This window comes from Strix aluco, chromosome 14 (genome assembly GCF_031877795.1).
Source record: "Strix aluco isolate bStrAlu1 chromosome 14, bStrAlu1.hap1, whole genome shotgun sequence".
Lineage (NCBI taxonomy): Eukaryota > Metazoa > Chordata > Aves > Strigiformes > Strigidae > Strix > Strix aluco.
The window spans coordinates 4,682,542-4,708,113 of record NC_133944.1 but is presented as its reverse complement, the minus strand read 5'-3'; the positions used below and the strand labels follow the sequence as shown (position 1 = coordinate 4,708,113).

General features: G+C 37.8%; 1 protein-coding gene across 4 annotated transcripts in view; it reads left to right on the top strand.

The window, feature by feature from the left end:
• Positions 1-25,572, top strand: part of CDH13 (cadherin 13) — a 516,496-nt gene that overhangs the window by 412,920 nt on the left and 78,004 nt on the right. For 3 of the 4 annotated variants that reach the window (XM_074839583.1, XM_074839584.1, XM_074839582.1), the window contains one exon: positions 3,093-3,233. In XM_074839583.1, coding sequence (XP_074695684.1) covers positions 3,093-3,233 — 141 coding nt within the window. Of the gene's footprint in view, positions 1-3,092; positions 3,234-14,394; positions 14,518-25,572 lie in introns of those variants that run through there. The other variant, XM_074839585.1, reaches the window with a different exon arrangement.

Sequence of the window (25,572 nt, the reverse complement as noted above, 5' to 3'; positions counted from 1 at the left end):
GATGTAGAAAGTGCTGCATAGCGGGGAAGTGTGAAGTATTCATAATGATATGAAATACTACTCAAAATTCAATGTTTTTCACATTCTGTTGCGAGCTTAAACATTGGACTCCTGTCACAGAAATTTCTGCTGCAGTAGACACAATTTCTAGCATAAATGGGCTTGCTTTCAATAGAAAATGGGACAGTTTTCAAAGGAAAAAAGGCCAATTTGTGAGTAAAAATGGGCCTCTTTCTGAGCAAAGAGGCTTACAAGCATCAAGTGATAAATGGCTTTGCAAGTTTTCCATACGATAATAACAACTTTCTAATCAAAATAATGAAAAAGTTGCATCTAGGGGGAGGGGAGGGAAGTTCCATTCGGGTTTTAGTACATTGAATGCATTTTAGAAAATAAGTATATGAAAACTGTAAATTTTGTTCCACTCTGTAATCTGAATTTGTGTTGGAGACATGTCAGTCATATTTCTTTGCGTATATTTATATAATGTTATAAATCAAAATCCTGTTCTGGGTTTGCTGCCTTCTGAGATTAATTTCATGGAATAATGTTGTAAGACTTAAGGAAATACATTTCTTAGGATCCCCTATGTGGCAGTGGCATCTGATTTTCTAGTAGTCCATATGTTTTTAGAACTAAATATGTCTTCTGGCTTGACTCATTGATTTTACATGCAAATATATTGCTTCATAATAGCTGATCTGATGAGCAACTGATAGGGTTGCTTCTCTCATGGCCTAAAAATTCTTCAAGATCTAAGTACTAAGGAACTGGGATCTCCTTCTTATACACACTCCAAGAAAGGTGTCATGATGTACCCAGGAAAATGCATAATGCAAAATGCAGTATTTAGTAAATGCTTTCAAATCACTTAGCTACAGAGATGATTGTGTGACCCAAGAAGTTGCTTTGCTAAACAAGAGATGAGAAATAACTCTTTTAAAATTTTAACTGGCAAGATACAGGCTGGGGGGTGAATGGGTTGGGAGCAGCCTTGCAGAGAAGGGCTTGGGGGTACTGGTGGAGCTGGACATGACCCAGCACTGTGTGCTCGCAGCCCAGAAAGCCAACCCTGTCCTGGGCTGCATCAAGAGAGGTGTGGCCAGCAGGTCGAGGGAGGGGATTCTCCTCCTCTACTCTGCTCTGGTCAGACCCCACCTCTGGAGTACTGCATCCAGTTCTGGGGTCCCCAGTACAAGAAAGACATGGACCTGTTGGAGCAGGTCCAGAGGAAGCCACAAAGATGATCAGAGGGATAGAACACCTCTCCTGCAAGGAAAGGCAGAGGGAGTTGGAGTTGTTCAGCGTGGAGAAGAGAAGGCTCTGGGGAGACCTTAGAGCAGACTTCCAGTACTTAAAGATGGGCACAAACTTTTTAATAGAGGCTGTTGCAGTAGAACAAGGTGTAATGGTTTGAAACTATAAACGAGGTAGATTCAGACTAGGTATAACAAAGAAATTTTTTATGATGAGGGTGAGAAACACTGGAACAGGTTGCCCAGAGAGGTGGTAGATGCCCCATCCCTGGAAACATTCAAGGTTAGGTTGGACAGGGCTCTGAGCAACTGGATCACGTTGAAGATGTGCCTGCTCATTGCAGGGAGGTTGGACTAGATGACCTTAATGACCTTTAAAGGTCCCTTCCATCCTAAACTATTCTATGTTCTCTGCTACAGGATAAGCTCTACATCAGCTTCCTTGATTCTGCTTTATAAGGCAGTGTCTGGGTGGTAGATAGAGAGCACTGTGTTGCTATATGGAGTTTCACACCAATTGTCTCCCTGAATGTTAATTCTCTGGAAAACTGTTAGACAAAGGACATAGGATGAGTGATGTCAAAGATGTGTAGCCTTGGTTCTTGTAAACACAGTTGGCTGATAGAGCTGGTCTGAGGTTAAAAAAGCCTTCTAGCAGTGGTGCCCTAGCCACCCTTTCAGCATCATTATGTCATTTTGCCCCTGAGATCCAGACTTATTTTTCAAGGAAGGTTTTAAAAAACACTCCTGAGCCCATGTGATATTCTTACCATATAGTTTTAAAGGTGAATGCAGCACTTTTCCATCTGTGTTCTCCATTGATGATGCAGCACATATGGTCTTCAGGCAGATGGTTCCATATAAGGCAGCCATACAAATGGGGAAAATATTCATTTTAATTATGTGCCTGGTCTTGTCTCCAGTGAAATCCATGTCAAAATTCTGTACAAGTTCCATGGGAGCAGGTTCTGATGCTGATAATAGCTCCCTTTAATGGGATGTATTACTAACCCATTGTCCAGCTAGCAAACAGATGTGCTTTCGTGCCTGATGTGAGAGGTGAATTAGAAATGCTGTTGCATTCCCATTGCAGAACGGTGGCCACAGTTGGGTTTTTTTCCAAGTTATAGCTGTCTTTCAAGGGAGGGAAATTAAGGATGGCTTTTGATATGGACCTATGCTGTCTGTTTCTACAATAGGTAGGCAGTCAGATAAATAACCATGACATAAGAATCGGATATTATAGATGTAAATCATAAATGTTACTATACACATTTGTGTTGTGCAATAACTGGCAGTCATTGCCCATTTTAGAAACTGCTTTCTTGTTTCTTACAGTGAAGCAAACTTTGATTACCATTCTAAATGCTAATACATAGAATGGATGTGATTTAATAAAATAAAATGAATTTATATGTAGATTGTGACATTAGTATTTAATTATGTACCTATCATACCACTGATAAAGCAAGCTGCTAAATATCGGTGCACTGAAGTGAGAGCTTACTCTTAAAGAGCAGGTATATTTTAATTTCTTTCCTTTTTCCTAATCTCTTTAAATAACAGGATAGATTAGGTACTCTTTACCAATATTCACTGGTATTCCTTCATACTGTATTCCAAATAAGGTTTCCATTGTAGCAGCTGAAGCTCATAGAAAGCTGTGGTTGTGTTTTGGTAAAACACTGTGATAACAGATCTGTTTCTATGCTATGTTTTGTCAGGCCAAATTAAGTTTTAGCTTTTTTTATTTATTATTTTAACATGAGTTAAAACTAATTTGTAATCTGTTGCAGTGGGGTTTTTTTAACCTTTCCTTTTCTGTTCTTTTTTCAGACTATGGAAACCCCGAAATACGAGCTAGTTATAGAAGCAAAGGATATGGGTGGTCTTGATGTGGGACTAACTGGCACAGCAACTGCCACTATTCTTATTGATGACAAAAATGACCATCCTCCAGAATTTACCAAGAAGGAGGTAAGTTTGCCATCTGTGTTCTACAAAATGGTGCATGCAATTGTAATTAGCTTGTTTCTAAATATAAAAATATTCCTTAATGGAAGAAAATATTTAAAGACATGTTTTTAACTCAATGTGACAGACTTTCCTGGAGCTGCTCTTTTCTTTTTTTACATTAATAAATTTGTATGCATCATTTAAAAAAAAAAAAATAATGCAACCACAAGGTAGAAATTTATGTCAAGAGATGTCATTCAGAGGTTGGCTAGCAGGATGAAAACCTGTAAAATAAGTTTCCTAGTGGCAACTTTCTCCTTTTGCTCCTGCAGGGGAAAATAGATTCCCTCTTACCTGTGTTCTAGCTTAGGGCTTTTGATTGTCAGGAACATGAATGAGATCAACATATTTTGTCCTGGCTTCAGTACTTCACCTCTGAGACGGCTAGTGTTGAGAGTTCTGTAATGAAAGCTCTAGTTCTAAAAGCTTTAATTTTAACCTACAGGTGGAATTTGCAAGGAAAGTTTTTTCCCCTGCAAGTTGAATTCCACTGAAGACTTCTGAAAACTCTGAAAAAAACCCAAACCAAACCAAAAGATATTCACTGCCTGCAGGAGAGTGTAGTACTGCTACATCAAATGGTTTCAGGCAAAGCATCTACCAAATTTCCCACCCTTCTCACATTGCTTCCTTCCCTCCCCTACATTTATTGTTAGTCTGATTTTATTTTTTTTCTTTTTGCTCTGGTATGTGGAGAGAATTAGAGAGTGTCAAAAGTTTTACCTAATAACTGCTAGTTTGGATTTTGCTGTAAAAGTTTCCCAAGGCTCTGCAGATTTTAAAGAATATTCCCAAAAGATGTGAAGTAAGTGTGAGGGATGCTGATTTTAAGCTAAATTTAGAAGAATAAAAGGAAAGCCTATTGTTATGGAAGTCTTGGTTTTCTCCTTAAGGTATGTTTTTACCTTTTTTAATTATTTTTTTTCTGGCCTAATTTTAACAATTTGACCACAGATTATTTTGAAACAAATTACTGCAAGTTTACTTTAATTATTTCTTTTATAAATGCAAACTGGATAACCAGATTAAAAAAGGATGGAGAAGGTTTTTTAAAAAAAGGGAAGAAGAAATAAGAAACAATGACAATTTTCCCAACAGGAATATTATTTAACTTTGAGATTTCTTCTTTTGAAGAAATCTTTCTATATCTCTTTCAATAGAATTTTTTTTAAGATATCTTTCTATAATTATATGTCCTCTTTTACTTAATTTGTGCAAGCATGTTAAAAAACTTGGGTGCCTGCTTAGCCCCAAATCTTCTGTCAGACACTGTCTATTTCTGTGGAAATTTAGAAATGTTTATAAATTCAGTTCAGTCAGTGATAGTAAAAGGTACTCTGTACCTTTGAAAGTCTGGTGGTTTCAGTATGGAAATAAAATAGCAGGTATGAAGAGGCAGCATTATGTAGCTTTCTTTGAAAAGTCCGGTCTTATACATTTTTCTCCCACTTTATATGACATACAAATCTTCCCACAGAGACATCTCTTTTTTTTTTTTTTAATACATTGTGACATGGTTTTGAACCTTTCACTATTTAGAGATGTTAATGACCTCAGAAATCTTCCCTCTGCCTTTCTAAGTGATATTTTTATTCCATGAATAAGGCAGGAAAAATCAGTCTTTAGGCATATGGTGTCAGGCCCCTTTAGAAACATATACTCTATTTTAAAATAAGTAGTGTAAGAGGAGGGAGAGTGTCTATTAATAGGGGTAATGCTACTTTTTTGGCTTACTGTTTAAAGTACTCAGTTATTGTATTTAAATACCAGTTGCAGACCACATGCTGTGATACTATTAATTTGAAGACTTGAAAGAAAAAGACATATTTTACAAGATAACTTTTGAAGTAGAAAGCTCAAATTCAGTAAATCTGAAGGTTTGATTTCAGAGTGCATCTTCTTTTATTTACTTTGCGACTGCCTGCTTTAGGATTGGGTTCTTATGGTATTGACATGCTTTCCTAGCTGTCTTCCTTCCCTTTAAAGATAGTTTTTCTCAATGTGTTTTTCCCTTTTATAAAACAAATGCTTATTTACTGGCGTATGTTTTCTTCTGACAGTATAATTTCTACCTAAAATAGCTCTGCCTTTATTTGTCATATGCTGTTGATGTAGCTCAGTTAAGCCATGTTTTCAATGTGTTCTCTTCATCTGAAAGCACAGGGGCCAAATTCATTCCTGATCTGACACAGTGAAGGCTTTCAGTGAAGTAATGAGAGCTGGAGTTGTTCAAAAGTCTGGACAGTGTATCAGTACAACACTGGGTACCCCAGACTATGCACTAAATGGTGTTTTGGAGAATGTAGGATGCATTGTATATATATGATTTCAATAATATTAATGCCAAGACAGATGTTTAATCATTTTTTTCATACCTTTCTCCAAAGTTGAAGATTTCTATATTTCTATGTATTTCTATTTCCAAGAAGTCTTCCATGTGTTAACAGATCTTTCTTTGATTCCCCCATGCAAGGCAATCTCAGCCATCCGTGAGCATGTCTCTGTCCATTGGAGATGAGTTTTATCTTCTGACACTTGTCCAATGTCTTCCTTTTTTTTTTCTCCACAAACGAGTTTATGGATCTACCCCTAAGCAATACTACACTTCTGTGTACTCCTATTTACTATATTTATACCTTGAAGGTCAGGTCCTTACACATGTGTTCAAAATGCTCATTAAAGGTCTTTATTTGATGTTTTCAGAAAGGTCTAAATGCTCCTTTGTTGCTGTATGTAGTTTTGCAGTCACCTCTACTGGGTCTATGTAGATGTTGCTGGAAGAGGGCATACTTGTCTAGTGAATCTGTTTTTCCATCTGCTATTTTTTTCCCCTGTGTAACACACCCATGCCATTCTTGATGCAGTTGTGGTCTTTGTGCTTAGGGAAAAATTCACTGATAATGTGTCAGGGCATAATCACAGAAGCAGCTGAACAACCCGGCTGTGATCCAACACAGTACTTCCATTAACTTCAGAGGAGTAGTTTAAGCCCTTGAGGTTATGAGTATGTGTCAGGTACTTTGATGGGTTAATGTATGAGACACTGCTTTGTGGGATTCAGCCCAGTTAATTATTTTGTTACTTCCCCATCACTCACGACCAAAATATCTGCTTTATTCTATTTCACATATATACTTACCCTTACTGTTCATAATAGGCTCTGAGCAGTGCAAAAATGCATTCAGACATGCAAACAATACGCTGTTCCCTCCAGGGGTTTAAATAATTTCATCTTTAATGCCTAAAAGAGCAATATTTTAAGAGCTCCTCCAAATATCCCAGGTGAGGTAACAAGGTCTACCTTTTAAAAGGTCACAATGGCTGGAATATTGTGCCAGATTTAAATTATAGCAAATGAAAATATAGACACTTGTAAAGTTAGTGGCCTCTTCTTCAGGAAGTTTTGAAAATTTACAACCCTATTCCTATAATATGAAAGAGTTTTTAAATTAATTTTGTGAATTATTACTGAATACAGCATGTATTTTGTATCACAAAGAGCAATTTGGCATTTCCTTTCCAGCAAGTTAAGGCCTTAGGCTTAGCTTTTCTGCAGCAGCAAGGGATTGCTTATGTGAAAGTAAGAAATGAAGCAAAGCAAGGAGCAGGAATTGATCATTCTGGAAAATCTGGAACCTGGTTTGTGTACTGCAGGATATTCAAACTCTGTGGGAATGAGTTAGACTGAATGAACACTAATGGTGCTGAGTATTGTTTTTATGCCTAGCACATTAAGAAAAATTAGAATAATTTTCCTGTGTTACTTTAACAATTGGTGACAGACCACTGCAGTTTTGTGTGCCTGCAAAACAGTGATTTTAGTCTATAGTTAATGTCACTGTGGTTGAAGTGTGATGAAAAATTAGCAGTGTAGCATCTGCTGGAAGCCACAAACTGGCAAATACTTCTCTCGTATCTGTTCCTGTAGGCATGGTTCTGCCCAGATCTTCCCTAAGATCCAGTGGAGATAAAAATACTGTTTCACACAGCTAGCCATATGAATTTGATCCTTTCCTGTCTATTCTTCCTTCTCCGAAAGAGTAGTCCACCAAATCGTACTTCTGGTCTTATACCATTATTGAATGAAGAGTATATGTTCAGTAATGGGATTCCACTGAGAATAGTTACCTCCCTCTTCTGTCATGTATTTTTAAAGTGTCTGTTCCCAAGGAGGAAGCTTCCATTGCTGCTCTTTAGTAATACATTATTTGCCCTTAATAGCTGATATATTGTCTTTCCTAAGTAAATGCAAACAGGCATGTGAGAGAAGAATGCAGTGATGTGGCTTAAGGGGATGATTTTTCTACAGTCCACCTAGTTCTCACATCTTTCCTTCACCACAGATTTGGGACGGCAGCACATCCCTAGTCATACATTGAAAAGCAGTGTCAGAGTGCTCTTAGTTCATATAAGGAAGAGAGACTTTGTTTGGCCAGGGAACAATCTCATTCTGGAGACAATTTCTCTTTCTGCTATTTCCATCCTCACCTTCAATTTCATTCATTTCTGGGACAAAGCAATGTAAAATAGAAAAGAATTCTGTCACATCAGGGAGAGTAAGTGTTGGGAGAATATTTTTCCTAGTTTAGATTTTTTTTAATATATGTTTTTAGAAATTAATTTTCCAGTTAAATAAAGAAGCCTGCCTTCTGTGAACAGAATAAAATTTGTGTAATTTGACAAAACATCACCACAGTGAAATTTGAGATATACTAGTGAGGCTGTGAGTCTTAAGTGAAAAATATGGTTTGCTCACATTTTGAATACCTACTGATAAATGGTTAATAAAAGAGTAATAAATGACTAATGTGTGCTTTAATAAATGATTCATCAATTCCTATAGAGACCTGTAAGTGAATAGGTTGCTTGTCACCATGATTTATGATGACTTTCCAGCACTGTCTTCTGATTCAGTTGTGCTACCCACTGGGGTAAAACAGCCCCTGGAGTACAATATGTATCTCCGTCTGCTCATGGTTCAAAGAGGATATGAGACTTTCAGAGCACCATCTGGAAAGATTTATTTTTCAGCTCAGACTGTTGAGAGACACGCTTGTAGCTTTGAGAGTACCTGTCTTGATTCCTGGTATTGTTTGAATTGTATTGAGGACCAAATACTAAGCTAAAAGCACTTTTAAGGTTCCTTCTGGCTCTCTTTTCCATAGTTCTTTTACAAAAATTTCTCTCTTAGACATGAGATTGTTATTTCCCATGCTAGACATACCTTACCAACACAGACTAGACCTATCTGTTCAGTTTGCACATTTAAAAACAACAAGAAATCCTACCTCCCCTTCTTCTGTGATCTGAAAGTCAACCCTGGTCCTTCTTATCTTGTTTTACAGGGAAAATGTTGCCTTTTGTGACTCTTAATTGATCTTATTCCTTTCTCTGTGGGTCTTGCCAGTGAGCTGGACTCTACCTTTGGACACTAACAATTCTTTTAATGGTAGGTGATTCCCCTGCAACTCCCTCCTCTAGACCATTACATCTGATTTGGAGAAATCACTAGTGAGGACCAGGAGTTGTGTGCAAAACTGAGCAGAAGAGTGCTGTCCTAACGCACAGATCAGGGACACAGCCAGGGTACCAGCCCTCTTTCACTCTCCTCTTGGGAGGGAAGTCAGTGTGTAAACCAGACTGAGCAGAGGAAAAAGACTAGCAGGAGCTGCCAGCGTGGCTCGGCAAGGTGGTGAGAACAAGCTGAGTTGGCTTTTTCCCATTTCATGTACTGTTCTCTCATGCTGGATGTTGGAAGGCCAGACAATTGAGCTGACATACTTGAGCAGCAGTAAGACTATCTGAACAGATAAGAAGCCACTACCAGGCTAATAATTAAGAAATGGAGCTGTGCTATGGCCTGAATGTTATGGGAACCAGTCTTAAATTCTAGCAACCTGTTCAGATTGGAGCAAACTGTCCCCAGTACTGCTTTGTCACGAGAAATAGTTTTGTGGAATGGACAAAACCATTTTAGCAAAATCACATGAACAAAATGCATATTGGAATTTTCATTTGGCTCCCATTTTTGGACCATGAGACAATTTACATGAAGAGAAAGCAGAATTCATACAGAAACTCAACAGAGCAGGACAAAGCCTCTACAGCTGTTAGTAAACTTTGGCATAATGAAGAGCTTCATGATGGCTAGGGATCACCAGAGATGAGCTCTTTGGCCATCCTTGGTTTTTCTAGAGCTGTAAATACAGCTAGCAAGGCTCCTGAAGCCTATCTTACCCTTTAGAACCCCCCTACACAGATAAATATTTGCACTGACCTTTTCACTCAGCTTTACTTCCACTCTTGTAGCAGTTCACTAACACATTTGACATATCTGAAGCTCCAGGTGCCCAAGAGCCTCCTTGAAAACAAATGAAAGACATTACTTGGTATATTTTTCATCTGTGAAAGGCAAAATTCAAAGATAATTTCTCTGGTCATGGAAAATAGAGGAAACGGGATCAAGGCAGTATTCCTATGTCATTCTTGTAAGATACCTGTCTTGCCTATTCTTAAAACATCCAGAGATTGAAAATCAAAAGGCTCCTCAATCTGTTCCTGCACAGCTCTTAACAATGAAAATTTCTGCATAGCATAATCTGAATTTCCTTTGCTAGAACTTAAAATCATTACTTCTTCTGTTGTCCTCATAGATATGGAGGACAGAGTATGCCCCTAATACCTTTTTTATTCTTGTATAATCAAGACCATGCATGAAGGAGACAACTTTGCAACTCAGGATATATTGTCTGTTTCTTAAAATAAATAAATAACTCTTGTGTTAAACCTGTGATACTCATGTTTTTTCCCACAAAGATTAACCTAGCAGTGTCGGTGAAAACAGGAGATCAAGTTGTCCCATAACTGGCTCATGTTTTATGTTTAAGCTGAGGCAAAGATGTAGATGTATATGTGTTTCTACTAGAGTCCCTTTGCAAGGTATCTATTAATTTAGTTTAGAGAGTGTCTATTAGGCAAATGAAAAGCTATTTATTAAATCCATGTGAAAGGAAACAAGCATCTAAATGGTCATAAATATTTTATTTTCTAAATGAAGACTGTGAACATGCAGTTCTCAGTGCAAAAATAACACAATATTTGAAATTTTCAGTAAAGTTCTATTAACTGTACCATTTCTTCATGTTTAATAATTGGTCACTACTCTCAGTTAAAGTCCAAGGCCCTCAAAGGTTTCTTAGTTGTCATGAGCTACAGAACGAAATCCCATAAGCAGTTCAGGAATCAAGGTACCTAAATAACATAAGTGTTTAGACCTCTTTTTTTTTTTTCCTGAAATAATTTTGATGTCAAAGGTAAAAAGAGCTTATTGGACTTAAAAAATAGGTGTAAAGACATCTAATTCCCACTGGAGTTTGAAAAGCTGGTTTTAGGAGCATAGATTGCTTTGATTCTCAGGGCAATTAGGATCCCAAATGTCTATCTTCTAAACCTAACCACTTTCAAATAACTTAGAAAAATGCCTGTGATCAAGAAGAATGTTTGTTAATATTTCTGAGTTGTGTTGTGCTGATAACCACACTAAGGACATCTGGAAGACTTATTTAAACAGTCTGGCTATCTGGATAATGAAATTACCTTTTTGTTATTTTTTGTTCTTCTTCAATATCGTGTGTCAGTTCTTATCAGAATTAGCTGCTTTGAGGTTACTCATATGATGAGAAATGCTCAGCACCACTCAGGATTGAATTACCAATGACCTTAAAAACAAATACTCTGCTGTAGCATTACAAGTAAAAACAGAATAATTTTAGGGAGGGAAAGAAAAACAAACACGCTTATTCTGTGCATTACTGAAATAGAGGACTGTTCAGCAAAAAACAGGGCTTGGAAGACCAGTGTTTCCTGTACTCATCCAGATTCATACTGTGTGCATAATAATTTGTATTCATGTGGCTTTCAACAAGCTATCTGCATAACCAGTGTAAGCACTTTGTTCAGGAACTTTTGCAAAATATGTTTAACACTGAGTCCATCCACTTATCACATAATTAGAGTTGGATACACTGCATAGCAGTAGGCAGCAGACTTCTACATTTATCTTTGCTTGTGAGGGGTGAGTTCATTGCTTTGTTTCTCTCCACCAAGGTCATGAAATACATGAAGTTGTCTATTTAATCTCCAGATAAACACATTTCAGTGGTGCATAAAACAACAGAGTGCCTGCTTTATAATATGAAAGCAGCTGAGAAACACTTGTATAAGTACAGAAAAGGTTCTATGAATAGAAATGATCATTCAACAGTGTGAAATCGGGGAGGAACACAAAAGCACTTCACTGCTTCTCCAGATCTGATTTTTTTCCCAGCATTCTTGCTCTCCGAGTCAGCTCACATAGTAAACTTGTATTTTTGCCAGTCCTTTTCTCATTTTCTGTTCCTTGCCTGCCCTTTGTTTAGTTTCCTTGATTTGTTATGATCAGCTGATCTGAGCAATCCTGATGCAAACTTCTGTGTGAGTCCTTGCCTTTTGTAACCCTTTGGTTATGCTTGGAAGGTCAGCAGCAACTCAGTGGTAATAACAGCAATTTTCACTACAGCTGGTAAATTCTCACCACAAAACCATTCCAATGCTGACTATCCTCTGAAGACTTCTTCCATCTGCTTCTGCTAACAGCAAATATCCAAACACTGCGAGCAACAAAAAAGCCATAAACCCACAATTTATTGCTCTCTTCTACAAGAAGTGAAGGTTAATATGCTTCCTCAATGTGGTCTATGAAGTGTGAACTTTTCCATAGATATTAAGGTCTGAATTACAAAGCAAACAGTAGCAGTAAGAGTTTTGACTATATCTAGCACAAATACGTTTGGGTAAGTAACCGGATAGTAGAATTAAAGAGGAAGGAAGGTTCAAACAAAGGCTCTTGAGAGAAGCACAAGCTAAACAAAGATAATGTAATGTCTCCAGACCTAGTCTTGGACCACTTATTCAGGGAAGCTGTATAAACATAATTATTAGCAGTCATTGCTAGGAATGGCTATGTGATTTTCCAATTAAACTTTTTCTCTCCAGCTGGAATTTTGCAGTTGCCTTCAAATCAAATTAGAACTGCTTTCTAGAGATTTCAATGGTAAGGTAGATTTGAAGATTGGAGACTTTTGCCCAAGCAAATAATTTTTTTTTGCATGAGAAAATAATTTAATTTTTTAATGTCCTTTTTTTCCACTCTTCTCCAAGAGTGGTTTATAGCCTGTTGTACCTCATTACCTGTCCAAGGTCTTCCACCTTCAACAGTGAGTGCAGGCAGGCAACACCTAGACTTCAAAGACACTTCACACAATTATTTTCAGATCAAGATATGAAAGAATACATCAATCTCTTTTCTCAAATTAACTTCTGAGTTCTTTATTGTGAGACCTCATTTGACTATGTATTTCAGTTGACTGAAATCCTAAATTCTGCATGGAAACACTGTGGTTACAAACATTGGTATTCATTGCAGAGTGGCCCCTAAATCATTGTTATCTCATTCAGCCTAGACAATATGTAAATTGATGGGCAGGTAGTGGGGAATAGATGACCAGATTACCTTTGTGGTGCAGCCAGCAAAAATTTTCTATGTATTTTTATGTACATAAAGGGTTTCAGTTCCTCACACGTGGAATGTGGAATCTTAACAGAAATACCAAGAACTCTAAATCTCCTTGTCTGACACAGCACAGCTGATTTCAGGAGTAATAAATAGAGGAATTGTTAGATGTGTAGCAAAATATCACTCTAATCCCATGAGTTAAGGAACCCACACTGTTAATATGCCTCTAGCATCTGTAGGAGTTCTATTTTAAAAGTAGGATTAAACAAGATAACACACTATAGATCTTAACATATTCAATTTGCACCAGACAAAACCCTATTTAGTAGCAATTACACAATATGTGTGAGCTGGTATCATAGTTGCAGTTTATATGAGCAGAAGGGATTTGTAAAGCTGAAGTATATTCATACAAAAATAATAGTTATATGACTGCGTAGGTCATTCCAGTAGAGTGGAAATGCGTTTTGTGATCAGTTTATCAATTTCTTCACTGACAAGTGAGATTTTAAGATTTTTGTCAGCAACACTAAAACTGATTTGGCTACTACAAAATTTGCTAACCATCTGTGCATACGAATCAAAATGTCAGGATTATTTAGACAAAATATCTTTTTTCCTTCTGCTCTGAAACATTAAAATAGTGAACCGATAAAAATCAACATGCTAAAAGGAGCTGTACATTTATTCAAGTAAAATTGTTAGTAAGTGCCTATGAAAGAGACTCATTTGGAAAGCAATAAAATTCTATAGGGCTGATCGTCTCTTGAACTTACTGGAATGAAAACGGTGTTGCTACATTGAAGAAAAAAACAGATTAGGGGATTCATACAGAACTCTTTGCAGTTATAGTCTCTGTTGAGGAAAATGGTTCAGGAGTGTAATTTATTCATACCCTTGTACTTTCTACTTTGGCTTATTTCCAGGACTTGTTTGCCTTAGAGTCCCAGATGCTTATTTGCTTAAAGGGTAGCCCTTTCTCTAGCCGGCTGTCTAACAGTCACTTAATATTTATTTGTTTTTACAAATGTTTTCCCCTGAGTTCCCAGTCCATATGTCATAATAAAAAGTATAATCCCAACACTACAGAATATTGACGTTATCCTCACTTTCCCAATCTAGAATTTCACCCCATAATGAAAAATCCCCGAATCCCAATTGGTTACGTTACCCTGTGTTTCCCTCCAACGCCATTGATCTATGGCCAGTCCTTCTGAGTTTGTGTTCTAACTCCTGTTTTCCTCTTCCACATAGCTTGATGCAGCTTTTATAGAGATGTTTTTGTTCCCTGCTTATTGTAGATTTCTTCCAGCTACTGACTTGTCTAGTCTTCTTGATATTTAATTTGTCCAGTGCTAAAATTTATCATTATCTTTTTGCATCATAGTTCAGAATCCTTTCTGCCTGCTTCATCATGTTTTTAAAAAACAAAACAAAACCCCCCAACCAAACCAAACTCTTATCTTTTTTTTTTTTTTTTTCCTTTTCAACTGTACTATTTAGTCACCAGCCTGTAAGGAACCTTCTCTGAATTTTAATAATTAACTTTAATTTTTCCTTCCTCTCCAGATTCCTTGAGTCTGTTATTTGAATCTCAGAGCCTGAACATCTAACATTCCTTAGATGCCTCTCTGCTCTTGTTTCCAGTTCCTGCTTCAGACCTACCAAGACTACTTTCAGCGATATATCCATTGACTCCTTTTTGCTGAGTGTGACATCCCCTTTAGCTCTGTTCTTATTTTCATAACTTTCCTCACTGTATTTTTATATGGAAAACTCTTCTTCTAGTATTTCATAAAAAGCTATGTTTCTGACCTTTGTCATCTCATGATCCTCTTTCTGTCCCCATGATTTTGCCCCTTTAGTTTTATTTCTGGAAGATCTTATTTTTTCCATTCCTTGATGCTGTCCCCCAGTGAACTCTTCTTCAACCCTCACTGCCTGTTCCCCTTGGGAAACACCTTTCTGTTTTCATGACTTAAACTGACTGTTTGCCTGTGACTCACAAAAGTCCATGTACAGTCTTTGCCTGCCTTCTATAAATCGAGTACCATCACTGTCTGCTTCCACACATCATCTCATTTTTTTTCTTTTATGTTTTATTTCCTCCTCCTCAGCTCATTTGTTTTGACTGCCTTCAGTCACTGAGGCCAGCAGTGCCCATACGTTGTGTAGTACTGTCAGATGTTCTTAGGTCGATGATTTTTCTTCATTTAGAAGACTGATGGTAAGGAGAATGCTGCTGTCCTCAACAAGTTTAAAGGGTTGAAAGCAATCTTTTAGCTCAAAAAAAGTTTGTAAAATCTAAGGAGTTATGTGAGAAACTTTCAAAAGATACATAAGAAAAATCAATCCTGCTAAATAAGCTTAAATCTAAACCAACAGTTGTCTTTTGCTGAAATAATATCAAAGAAGAAGATTTATCTATAGAATCGTTTATTCCTAGCTGCCTGTATCCAAACTATGGCTCCCATCCAAACAGAGTGCTCTGTGGAGATGTGAATGCAGGATTAGACTATAATTTAAATCTGGATTTTATACATATGCATATCTATATACATAGAAACACAGACCCGCAGATGTTTGCCTACCTAAACTGAGGACCAGGTGTTTTATTGTCCTAAAATTGCATTTTCTAATATGGATTATAACAAAAATGAAATTGGGTTTGGTTTTACTTGTCTACTTGAAAGTAACACAACTAGCATTTGAAAACAGAGAACACTACCTGATTAATTGATTCAGTGTTGAACTACACTAAGAAAAAAGTGTATATTTGAAGACAAATGAAGGGCATGCTTTCTAAGTTAGCAGCTCTGACCTTTTCAAGTTTGCCATCTTAAATAATAATTGAAGCCATGAGTAAATAAATTCAACTTTGCCTGCAGATGTTGAACTCTTTAATGTCCTTTAACATAGCCACTGCCTGGTATTAATGGCAGAAACAGTTTTATCATGCCCCATGCTGGGGCTCACTGGCAGTCTCTAGGAACTGTTTTCTTTCCTCCAGCCATATGATTAAAATGCAGTTCCAATCAATAAATCTGTACGGTTTCTGTCAATGGTAAGTGTTCCCCTAGGGGTCTTCTGTGTCCCAGAGGTATTTCTTTTCTTGAGTTCTTCTGTATTCACGAGAGAACCAAATTACAGTAAGTCTTGTTTACCTAGACTGCCTGTTGAGATTGTTTTTGAACTGCCTGGTAGAGCTGGGGTGAACAATACAGAGCACACGAACACACTCACGTGCTGGTAGACACAGATATAGATGTTGGCAGAAAGGTACCTTTTAGCAATATTGGGTTCCAGCATAACCTCTGTGAAGTCTTTGCTTTAGGAAGATTAAATATTTAAGCATGCACTCTTGACTCTTTTGACATGTTAGTAGGAAATAGTGTAGGGTGGATTGCAAAAAGAGGTCTCGGATTCTGACATGTGATTTCAGCTGAACTTCACCACTTTTCAAGGATGTCAGGGTTGCCTGTTTTCCCTTTTCTTGAATGAGGATTATCTCCGTTGATCAATGAGACTATACGTGAGCAACTAATCAGTTTTAGATTCTCTTTAGTCTAGTAGCAATTGCTTTAATGTGGTCGATTAAAAGGGAATTTTAATGATCTTGCTAATTGTGCTTTTAAAGGAAACATGACAGCTATTATTGAACTCTTAGTTTATTATTTCCCATGGTGATCAGTTTGAAAAATCAAAACATAAGCTTTTAAAATGTGACATCCCCTGCAGTCTCACTTGTTTATTTCTTAAATTTGTATGTCATCTTCGTAAATAATGGTAAAGTAGAAACAACGAAGCAGTTGTACTCAGCTCATAACTTTTTCCGTTTCTCATTTTTCTGTTATGGGAGATACAAGAGAAAGGTAATACTCCTGCCTGAATTCAGCAGAAGGTAGTACATGTTTCCACGCATACATACAGCCAAGAAAAGCATCTAGTTCATTTCTTTAAAAGACTACTTTCAAAGGGAAGTACTAGACTGTAGCTGCCTATAAATGCAAACACTAGGTACTAGTCAGCAGAAATAAATGCATTCAGCTACATGTTGCACATCTGAATTATTTATTCAGAAATAATAAGCATGGTTTGTCAACACTTACACAGAAGGTTATCTGTGTTACATAGTAAAGCTATTGTAACGTCTTTCCTGGGCTAATTTGTAAGTATTCAGGAAACACCTTACTCACTTTTAAATGCCCAGAGTCCAGACTATAGGTTGAAGCTCACTTATTCCATAAATTTATTTTTCTTAAATTCATAAAGTATGGGCAGCATTACAAATGTTAATGCTACTATTATAGGATCATAATTTAAAAATACCAGCGTTCTCAAAGGGCTCCAGCAGTGTGTCATTTCCCTGCTTTATTAAAATGAATGAACAGATGTACAATTTATTTCTGCTGAACTATCATCTAAATTCATAAGCTATTTCTCATGTGTCTGAAATCCGTGTTGGTTTCCCATTTTCTTTGCCTTAGAAAAAAAAATTACACTCTCACATTTATCACTCTAGGGATATAAACGAGAAGTATACTCTCCACTTCATTCACTTTAGACTAATATCCTCAATACAATTTAAATCCCATCTTTTCAAGGCTATTCAGCAAAACCTAGGCACTGGAACACCCAGGATCTGATTGGAAAACTCCCTTGCCATCTATGTTGAAGACTGGCAGGTGGACTCTGAGGACACTATCTGTTCTCTCTGACAGAATGAGGTGGCACACAGCTGCATTTAATCTTTTTGCTTGGCATTTACGATACTAGTGGAGGCTATGCAATTTCTTAGCAACAAGTTGGGAAAAACCAAGGAAGGGACAAATAATGACTGGTAAGTGGGAGAGGTGAGAAGGTTGGGTGTAATTGTAGAGAAATTTGCAGCTAAGGAACACATGTCAGCTGGCCCCGACCACTCATGTAGATGTGTTTTATTTGTCTTGCTTCAGCCTAGGAGCATGGCAGGTGCTCCCTGGAAGTGGTAAACAAACAAAACAAGACAGTGCAGAGATTAGATGGAATAAAATTATGGAGGCTTAAAAGCACATGAAACAGACACGTTGCCATGGAAAAAAATTAATATAAAAATCCCAGACAGTGTGCTCTCAGCCTATCGCCATTCTTATTTGTTGGCAAGGTTTGTGGGCAATGTAAGGGTGATATTTTGCACTAATTCCATGTGAGAAACGAGTGGATAATATCCCCTAGGGCTTCTGGCAGTGTTTCTTCCATAAACCCTATTTCTAAGGGTTTATATTGTAAGCAAGCTGTAAAAATTTTTGGTGGTTTGAAGTTGACAACAGAATTCTCAGGCTCAGATTGTGGTTTTTTAGGGTTGTTTTTTTTTTTTCCTCTGAGAAAAATCACTTTGGCAAAGAGAGTAGTGGAACAGAATGTGAATCAATCTGCTTTCTTCATTTCATAGCTGCTCTGGAATTTAAATGCAGGCCTTTAAATACCTCTTTGCCAGACAATTCAGGAAAATGATGAAGTAATGGTTGAGATTTGTAAAAAAGCATGATTTTCGTTAGAAACCTTCTCTGCAGTGACAGGAGCAGTTTGTTCTTGTGGGACTGCTAGGAAGGAGTTGTTAATTCACTAGTAAGAATGGAGTTGTAACTGGAGCAGGTTTTTTTTTTTTTTTATAGTGGCCATGTTGCAGACAGTCTCAAAACAATTAAATTTGGGTATCTAGTTCTGCCGTTGTTGTTCCCTCTTAATCCTTCCCAAAGCTGAGATCATAATTATTTTCCTCTCCTTTTCCCTTACGCTTTGTTGCCAAAAGAGAATATGACCAGCTAGGAAAGAAAATGCCAGAGGCATAATTTTCATCTTTTATCTGCAGTAAGGAGGGCAAATGTGATTTTGTAGTTACACTCTGTATCTCTAGCTGTCAGCACCAAATCCAGCGTAATTGAAGAGTCTAGTATGATGGTGAGTTTGAGACTGGAATCTCAGTTAGGGAACTCCTTCCTATCACATGTTTTTGGCCACAGAAAAAACATGTTTTGGCAATCCAGTGAGCTTCATGGAAGTTAATGAGGACCATGGACCTTAAAAATGTTAGAAAACTATGTAAAAGTGTTTAGTTCCCCTTTCTGTTCCATATAGATTATTGGATTTAGGCTTACCATGAAATCTGCAGGGGAAGGGTTCTCAAAATATCCTCAAGTCCCTCCCTCCTTTTTGTATAATTTCCAGTATTTGCTTATTTTTCCTTCAAGAGCTTTGAAGATACAGTCTCTGTGATCTCCCAGCAATCTACTACAGCACACTTCAGTTACCCCACTAGGAGTAAGTTTTGCCTCTTTTCTGATGAGAATTTTCCTTGGCCCCACTGAAGCCCATCACTTATTTGCCTTGTCCACTATGAAGGTGATGCACAGATAATCCTTTTATCTACAACAACCCTGTATACATTTTCTATGCAGATTTGTTCAAGACCATGAGCTTTAGACATCTGCCTCTCCAATTGCTCTTCGCCTTCCACGCTGTGGGCAGGAATCGGGTGCTATAATACAGCTGGGGCTCCCCAGTGCTGAGCAGATGGAAGAACTCCTGCTTCTGTCTTGCACACAGTGCTACTTCTTACACATCTCAACACAGTTTTGCTGTTTTCACAACATTAAATTGCCTTTATTGTCCACGATTCTTCTCCAGTAGCAGAGTAAGTGACAAAACTAACATCTGCTATATGTGGTTTCTTCTTCTTTCATCCTCACCACAGGAGAAGAGTGTATATATTTTGAGCATTTTGATGGGATCGGGTTTTGCTGCTGTTTGTTTTCTTCTACACATGTGGTTTTGTGTTTAATATGGAGAATTTGATTATATCATTTGGGTGTTTTTATTTGTTTTGAATTTTGTTATAGAGCAGGCTGAGGATATTTCATACACAAATGAGAGTCTGTAAGCACTGGATGGGGAGCTTTATGTCCCATTTAGGCACACTGTGATCTTGTCCACATCTCTCTGCTAATACACCTAACTTCTGACCTGCAATTATCCTGCAGTTCCTATTTTGGGTTTCTCTTAAGGTAAGGGAATCTGACAGCTGTGTCAGACTTTGTGCCGTGGGCAAATGTACACTGGGGCTTAGGAGGAGATTCATCAATTCCAAAGTTAGTTCAGAGCGAGTTTCATTAAGAGAATGTTTTATAACTATAGAGCATTTTTCATTCCAAAGAACCCCAAAGGAACATACAGAAAATGGATCCTCTCCATGGGCAAGCAGAAGATTAAATTGCAACTTTCTGCTGCTTGCAGGGAAAATGGAGGTGTAAGACTTCATTTGCTTTATTAAAGAATCCTACTCAGGAAAGTTATTTTAATTTCTAAAGAAGCATTGCAAATAATGACTAACCCTGGTGTTGTATTATTACACTCAAAATCTTGTTGATGGGTAAAGGGGAAGCCCACCTTATATATAAAGCCAAGAATTTATTGTTAGTAAAATTGAAAAATAATCCAAGTCCATTCTAATCCAAGAATCATTATTAATCCAGATTGAATTATTGCAGAAAAAAAAAAAAATTCTCCTATTCAGAAAAATTTTCAATAATGATAATATTACAGTTATAAAATTGTTGTACACATCCTTCTTCCTTCTACCTTTTTTCCTGCTGTTATTCGCCCTGTTTCATGGTTCCTCTGGGTCGTAAAGTTGGTGGTTTCATTCCAGTGTTTGTGGTAGGGATATTATGGTAAGCTGTCAGCACCTGGAGTCCTTTGTCAGGACAAGCGTGATGCTCATGTTGATCATTTCTTCTTCCTCCCTTTGGGATCATTTGGGGTCATTTTTATGTATTTACTAACGTGCTTTTACATGTTGCTCTCTCTTCATTGGCCTGAAGCTCCATGTTGCATCCAAATTTACTATATATGATGTCTTTTACATTTGTTAGATACTTTTCCTTTGTTGCCCCTAAAATCAGTTTTGTCCAGGTCTGCATTTCTTTAACTAAACATTGGTGAGTTGTTTATAGCCATGGGGTCTCCAGTGACAAGTCTCTGCTTCATGTCTTGCTACCCCATGATTGTACTTCTCTGTACTGCATCCTGTGTCACCACTTTGCGAGGCCTCTTTTATCATACAAGGCCTCTATTTCTCTGTACTACATCATTAGGTGAGAGTTACAAAACTTTGGTGGTACTGTACAAAGATAAAAGAGTAAAAATAAATTAGTCAAATACTGTTACAGCGAAACCCAGTAAAACAAAGCTGCAGGCAACTCAAAGAACGTTCAGGCAGAGCAAGGCTGACAAAACTCCGTCCTGAGGTTTGAGGCCTTGCAAACTCAAAACATGGTCTGTTACAAGCAGTGGTAATACTATACTAGAGAGCTACAGTTACGGTATCATTCTGTTTTATGGGCTGCAGTTAACAATGATTGGGACAGCACTTGGATCCCATACATAGCAGAAAGAAGTTTAAGTATCATGGCTGGTGAGGACTTTGTGCAACTGTGGCCCAATGTCTTGATTGGTGTGGGAGTAAAGGAGTGATGTGCACTGACTCATTCTGAAGTGTAAAGAAAGCTCTCCATCATCATTAGACCATTGAAACTCTGATAACCAACCCACCTCTGGGTCAGAAGTCAGAGTCTGTGGCTGTGGCACTAGCCTCAGGACTCGCAGTAAAGAATATCTGTACATCAGCAGACTCGGGATTGTTATATAGGATGCAAAACTAACTAGCAAGAGTCAAACTGAGCTGCTGGGCATTTGTATTCATGTGAGAAGTGCCTTGAGGCTTTCAGGGAGTAGTAAGAGGTCCTTTTTTATATTTCATCCCAGACACAGCACTTGCTGCTTCAGGTGACTGAAGTACAGTGCCGTTATCTTTAATGAGCTCCCCCAAACTCCATCTGAGCACACACAAGGGTGCTAGGCTGTCTGAGTGTAGGACTGTGGCATATCACAAGTGATCAGAGTCTCTTTGCTTATAAGACAAATGAAGTGATACTCAGCTAAACAATATTAAAAATCTACTAAAAGTAAAAGAGCTAAAATCTGGCAGTGAAAAAAAGGGACAAATGGAGAGAACCAAGAGGACTTTTCTGAGTCACCACTAGAGTGTGTAACCAGAAAAACCACAACTGAGCTATGAAAGTGTGTGTGTGTCTGTGAGAAAAGGTTATTATACAGGTTAATACAGGCAGCTCTTCTTACTCTGGTTCCTTTCCCCCTCCAAGCTCAATGCCTCTGATGTTATGAGTGAAAATATCACAAGTAATTGAAGTTGCAAACCCCAGCAGAATATTAAATTAGAAATTAAGCAAAAATGCTCATCAGTTGGAGCACAGAAATCCTGGGCAAATTTTCTAATGCAGTGTTACAGCAATTGGAATAATTTTTTCCCAACTGCTTCACTAACTGAATTGATTGAATTAAATGTGTTCTGTGGTGCTAGCTAACCTGTGACCCCAGTTACTCAAGATAATCAGGGGGGTAATCAGCCTGCCATGATCTGAGCTCCAAAGGAACAAGAGTATTGTAAGGTTCAGAGAGCCTATGCTGGCATTAATCAGATGTCATCAGGGTTTGATTATAAATCCTAAAGACCACCAAATTGATACAACCTGGTTTAATTCACTAAAAATCAGGTATCTACATATTAATCACCAAGCTGAATATCTAAAAGTGATTGCTTTTCTGGTAAGTGAAGTCATGTGTCAACGCTTTGGAATGTCCCACAGTTTAGTAATAAATATAATGATCAGCATCAGCACAAAAGTAGCATTAGCTAGATTAAAAAAGATTTTGTTCTAACCTCAAATAGATTTTTTTTCCCCCCTCTTGTTGGAGTTTACAGCTCCATTGAAATTGTTCCTCATGTTTCTACTCTAATTATGAGCTTACTCAGAAGCAAGAAATAGTATAAGTTTCAAGCTACCTGCCAGCGCAGCATTTTTCTCCCTTCCAAGGGGAGAAAGGGTGACTGCTTACAGTATATCATACTGCTGTGTATAGAAATAAAGTGCTATTTATTGTCCCTTAAAATGATTTCCCCTAGAACTGGCAAGCTCAGTTGAAAAATCTGTATCTAGAAATGTGTGTTAGGATCCAATTAATTGCTAGTGTACTTGCTTGCTCTCCTTGGGAAGAGTTCACTGTGGCAATTTTGATGCAGATGTATTAGCATATTATGTAGAGATTTGCTATGGAAGAAGGGGAAGCAGTCTTAAGAGAGAGGAATAACACAGTTACTTAATAAACTAATTTTCTTCATACATGTCCTGATTTAATAAGCATTCAACCCTGTAGAAAAGCTTTTCTGATATAAACCAATGATCATACCAAATGCTTATTTATCTTATTGATGTCACCTGTATTTCCTGGGAATTGCCTTTATTTGCATTATAAATTTGTTCTGCTTGGAATTGGAGGACTTAAGCTGCTGCTCAAGGATTTCCAAGCATACCACAGCATTAGCTGTGACCAGGGTGAAGGAATTGTATGAATTCTGGACATCCCAACAAGAGTCAGCTGTAGTGACTCTAATGCATAGGTGCATTAGACTTTCTGCTCCTACCCAGACTGACCATGGAGCGCATTTGTGCTAGGCGTGATGCTTCTCACCTTCTGTCACCATATTACAGTGATGGTCTTCACAGGTGCAATAACTATGATGTGCCAGTGGGACAGGCCACATTTGCTGTTCATGGTCAGGTAATCTCTGCAGCCCATACAAGGTAGGTCTCAGAGGCTCAATTCACTGTATATAGACTTCATGGTGTGCAGGCACATCTTTCTGCCCAAAGCACAAGTGTAGTACCTTGGCCTGTCTTGACCTCCCTCCCAATACTTGGTGCTCAGACAAATAAACTGAGGAGCACTGCCATCAAATTTGTTGTCATTCACCTTCTCCTAATAGCTTAGAGAGAATTCATTATCAGGATATATAAAAATCCTTAGCTCCTTCTTTATCCTCATTAATAAAATGGACCAAATGTATCTATTTACAACAAAACTTACCCAACTGAGGCTGCAATGGTGTTCATGTTGAAGAAGGCTGTGTGTACAGTGAATGTATGGTTAGGAAAACATAAATTACAGGTGAGAAAATGAAAGGGCCCTGAATGTTCCCTCTGTGACATTCTAGACAGGAAATAAGCACACAATGGGCACTTACAAAAGGAATGTTTCATTTTCCTTTATTACAAATATTTTTCTTTCAAGAAAAGATGAAATGAGCACTGGCAAAAGGAGCTCGGCCGTGGGAGATGGAGACCATGGGTATCCCTTAAGCAGAAAGTAGTAAATTCATTTAGCATACCTTTGCTTTTTTCCTGACCTTTTCCACATCTGTGCAGTACCAAACCATATATCTGTTGCTCCATGCTTCAGTCATTGTTCAGCACAGTTTGTCTCAATACATGCTTAAATCTGTTTTCTCAATATACTCTTAAATCTCATGTGTTTTCAAAGCAGGCCACCCCAGCTGCAAGTGATCTTCTCTCAAACTGCCTTTTGAAACCTCCCATCACAGAGCTATATGGGGAGGCTCAGATCACTCCATTGTCATTGGTCAAATAGGTTGCATTTATTTCTATTATTGTTTCTTCTTGACCTTGGGAAAATAATTTTCTGTGCTAATAGGGTTGGAGACCCCAGGACCTTGTTGTTCCCTATCAGGGTAATGAGAGCTCTGTGCTTACCTGGATGTTCAAGATATAAAGATTTTTCAGCTATGGGAGGAAAACACAAAAGGAAAGAGACCATTAATCATGATAGTTCACCTATGTCTGTGATTTCTAAATGATTCTTCTTGTGTCATAACTTCTTGATATAGCAGTAATATTTATGCTCAATGAATGTTGTGTAAAGAGGATGTAGGCTAGATCGTTTGAGAAAAAAATCATGTATGTACAGTAGAAGAAACTGCATGCAGTGGACTTCATTCATCACTTTGTTGACAGACTTGGAATACCTATTGTGTTCAGATGGATTGAAATATGGAGTGTTCAGCCCAAATTCTCCTTTCCCCCACCCAGTTTTCCACAGAAAACAAAATGCTGGCTAGAGATTTCATTTTTAAAATTCAGACAAATTCTGTATCACTGCAGATAATACTGCCTGTAAACTTCCATCTGTACCTCCTGCCTCCACTGGAACAGTGTGAAACCTTGCAGAGTTCTTATCTGCTTCCAAAAAAGAGTCTTCAAACTGGGCTAACTTCAGACAGCTCTCAGCTGGAGGGGCTTGTAAATCTAGGGCATCTCATCCCCATCGGTTGGCACAACCTAAAATGCCAGAAGTTTGGGGAATTGATGAAATTCATTGCTAAAATATTCTAGAGATACAAGTTGCTTTCAATGCTTCAAATGGTGCTGCTAGGCACTGCTCACCAAAGACCATCTGAAGAAGCTTAACCACTGTCAAAACATCTGTTGTTGGCAGCATGGGTCATGATCAGCTGTAAGCTGGCACAGTGAATAACTATCTTCTTTGGAAGCAATGTCCTCTCAGGGCAGAAAAAGCAAGATTTCTCATTTGGATGCATATGCTTCTTTTTATCAAAGAGTCCAAAGACTCTGCCATGGAAAAAGTCTCATTTACATTGTAATTTCCACCTCTCTGCAAAGACATGTTGTCGTCTTAACCTGGTAAGAATATGGTTCAGTCTTGCAATATTAAGGTACCAAAATAGTGTTTTCATGATGTTCTGAAAAGTGTGTAAAGGATTTGAAAAGCCCCATGTTAATCCATTATTTCCTTAGTCAGTGCGATCTTATTTAG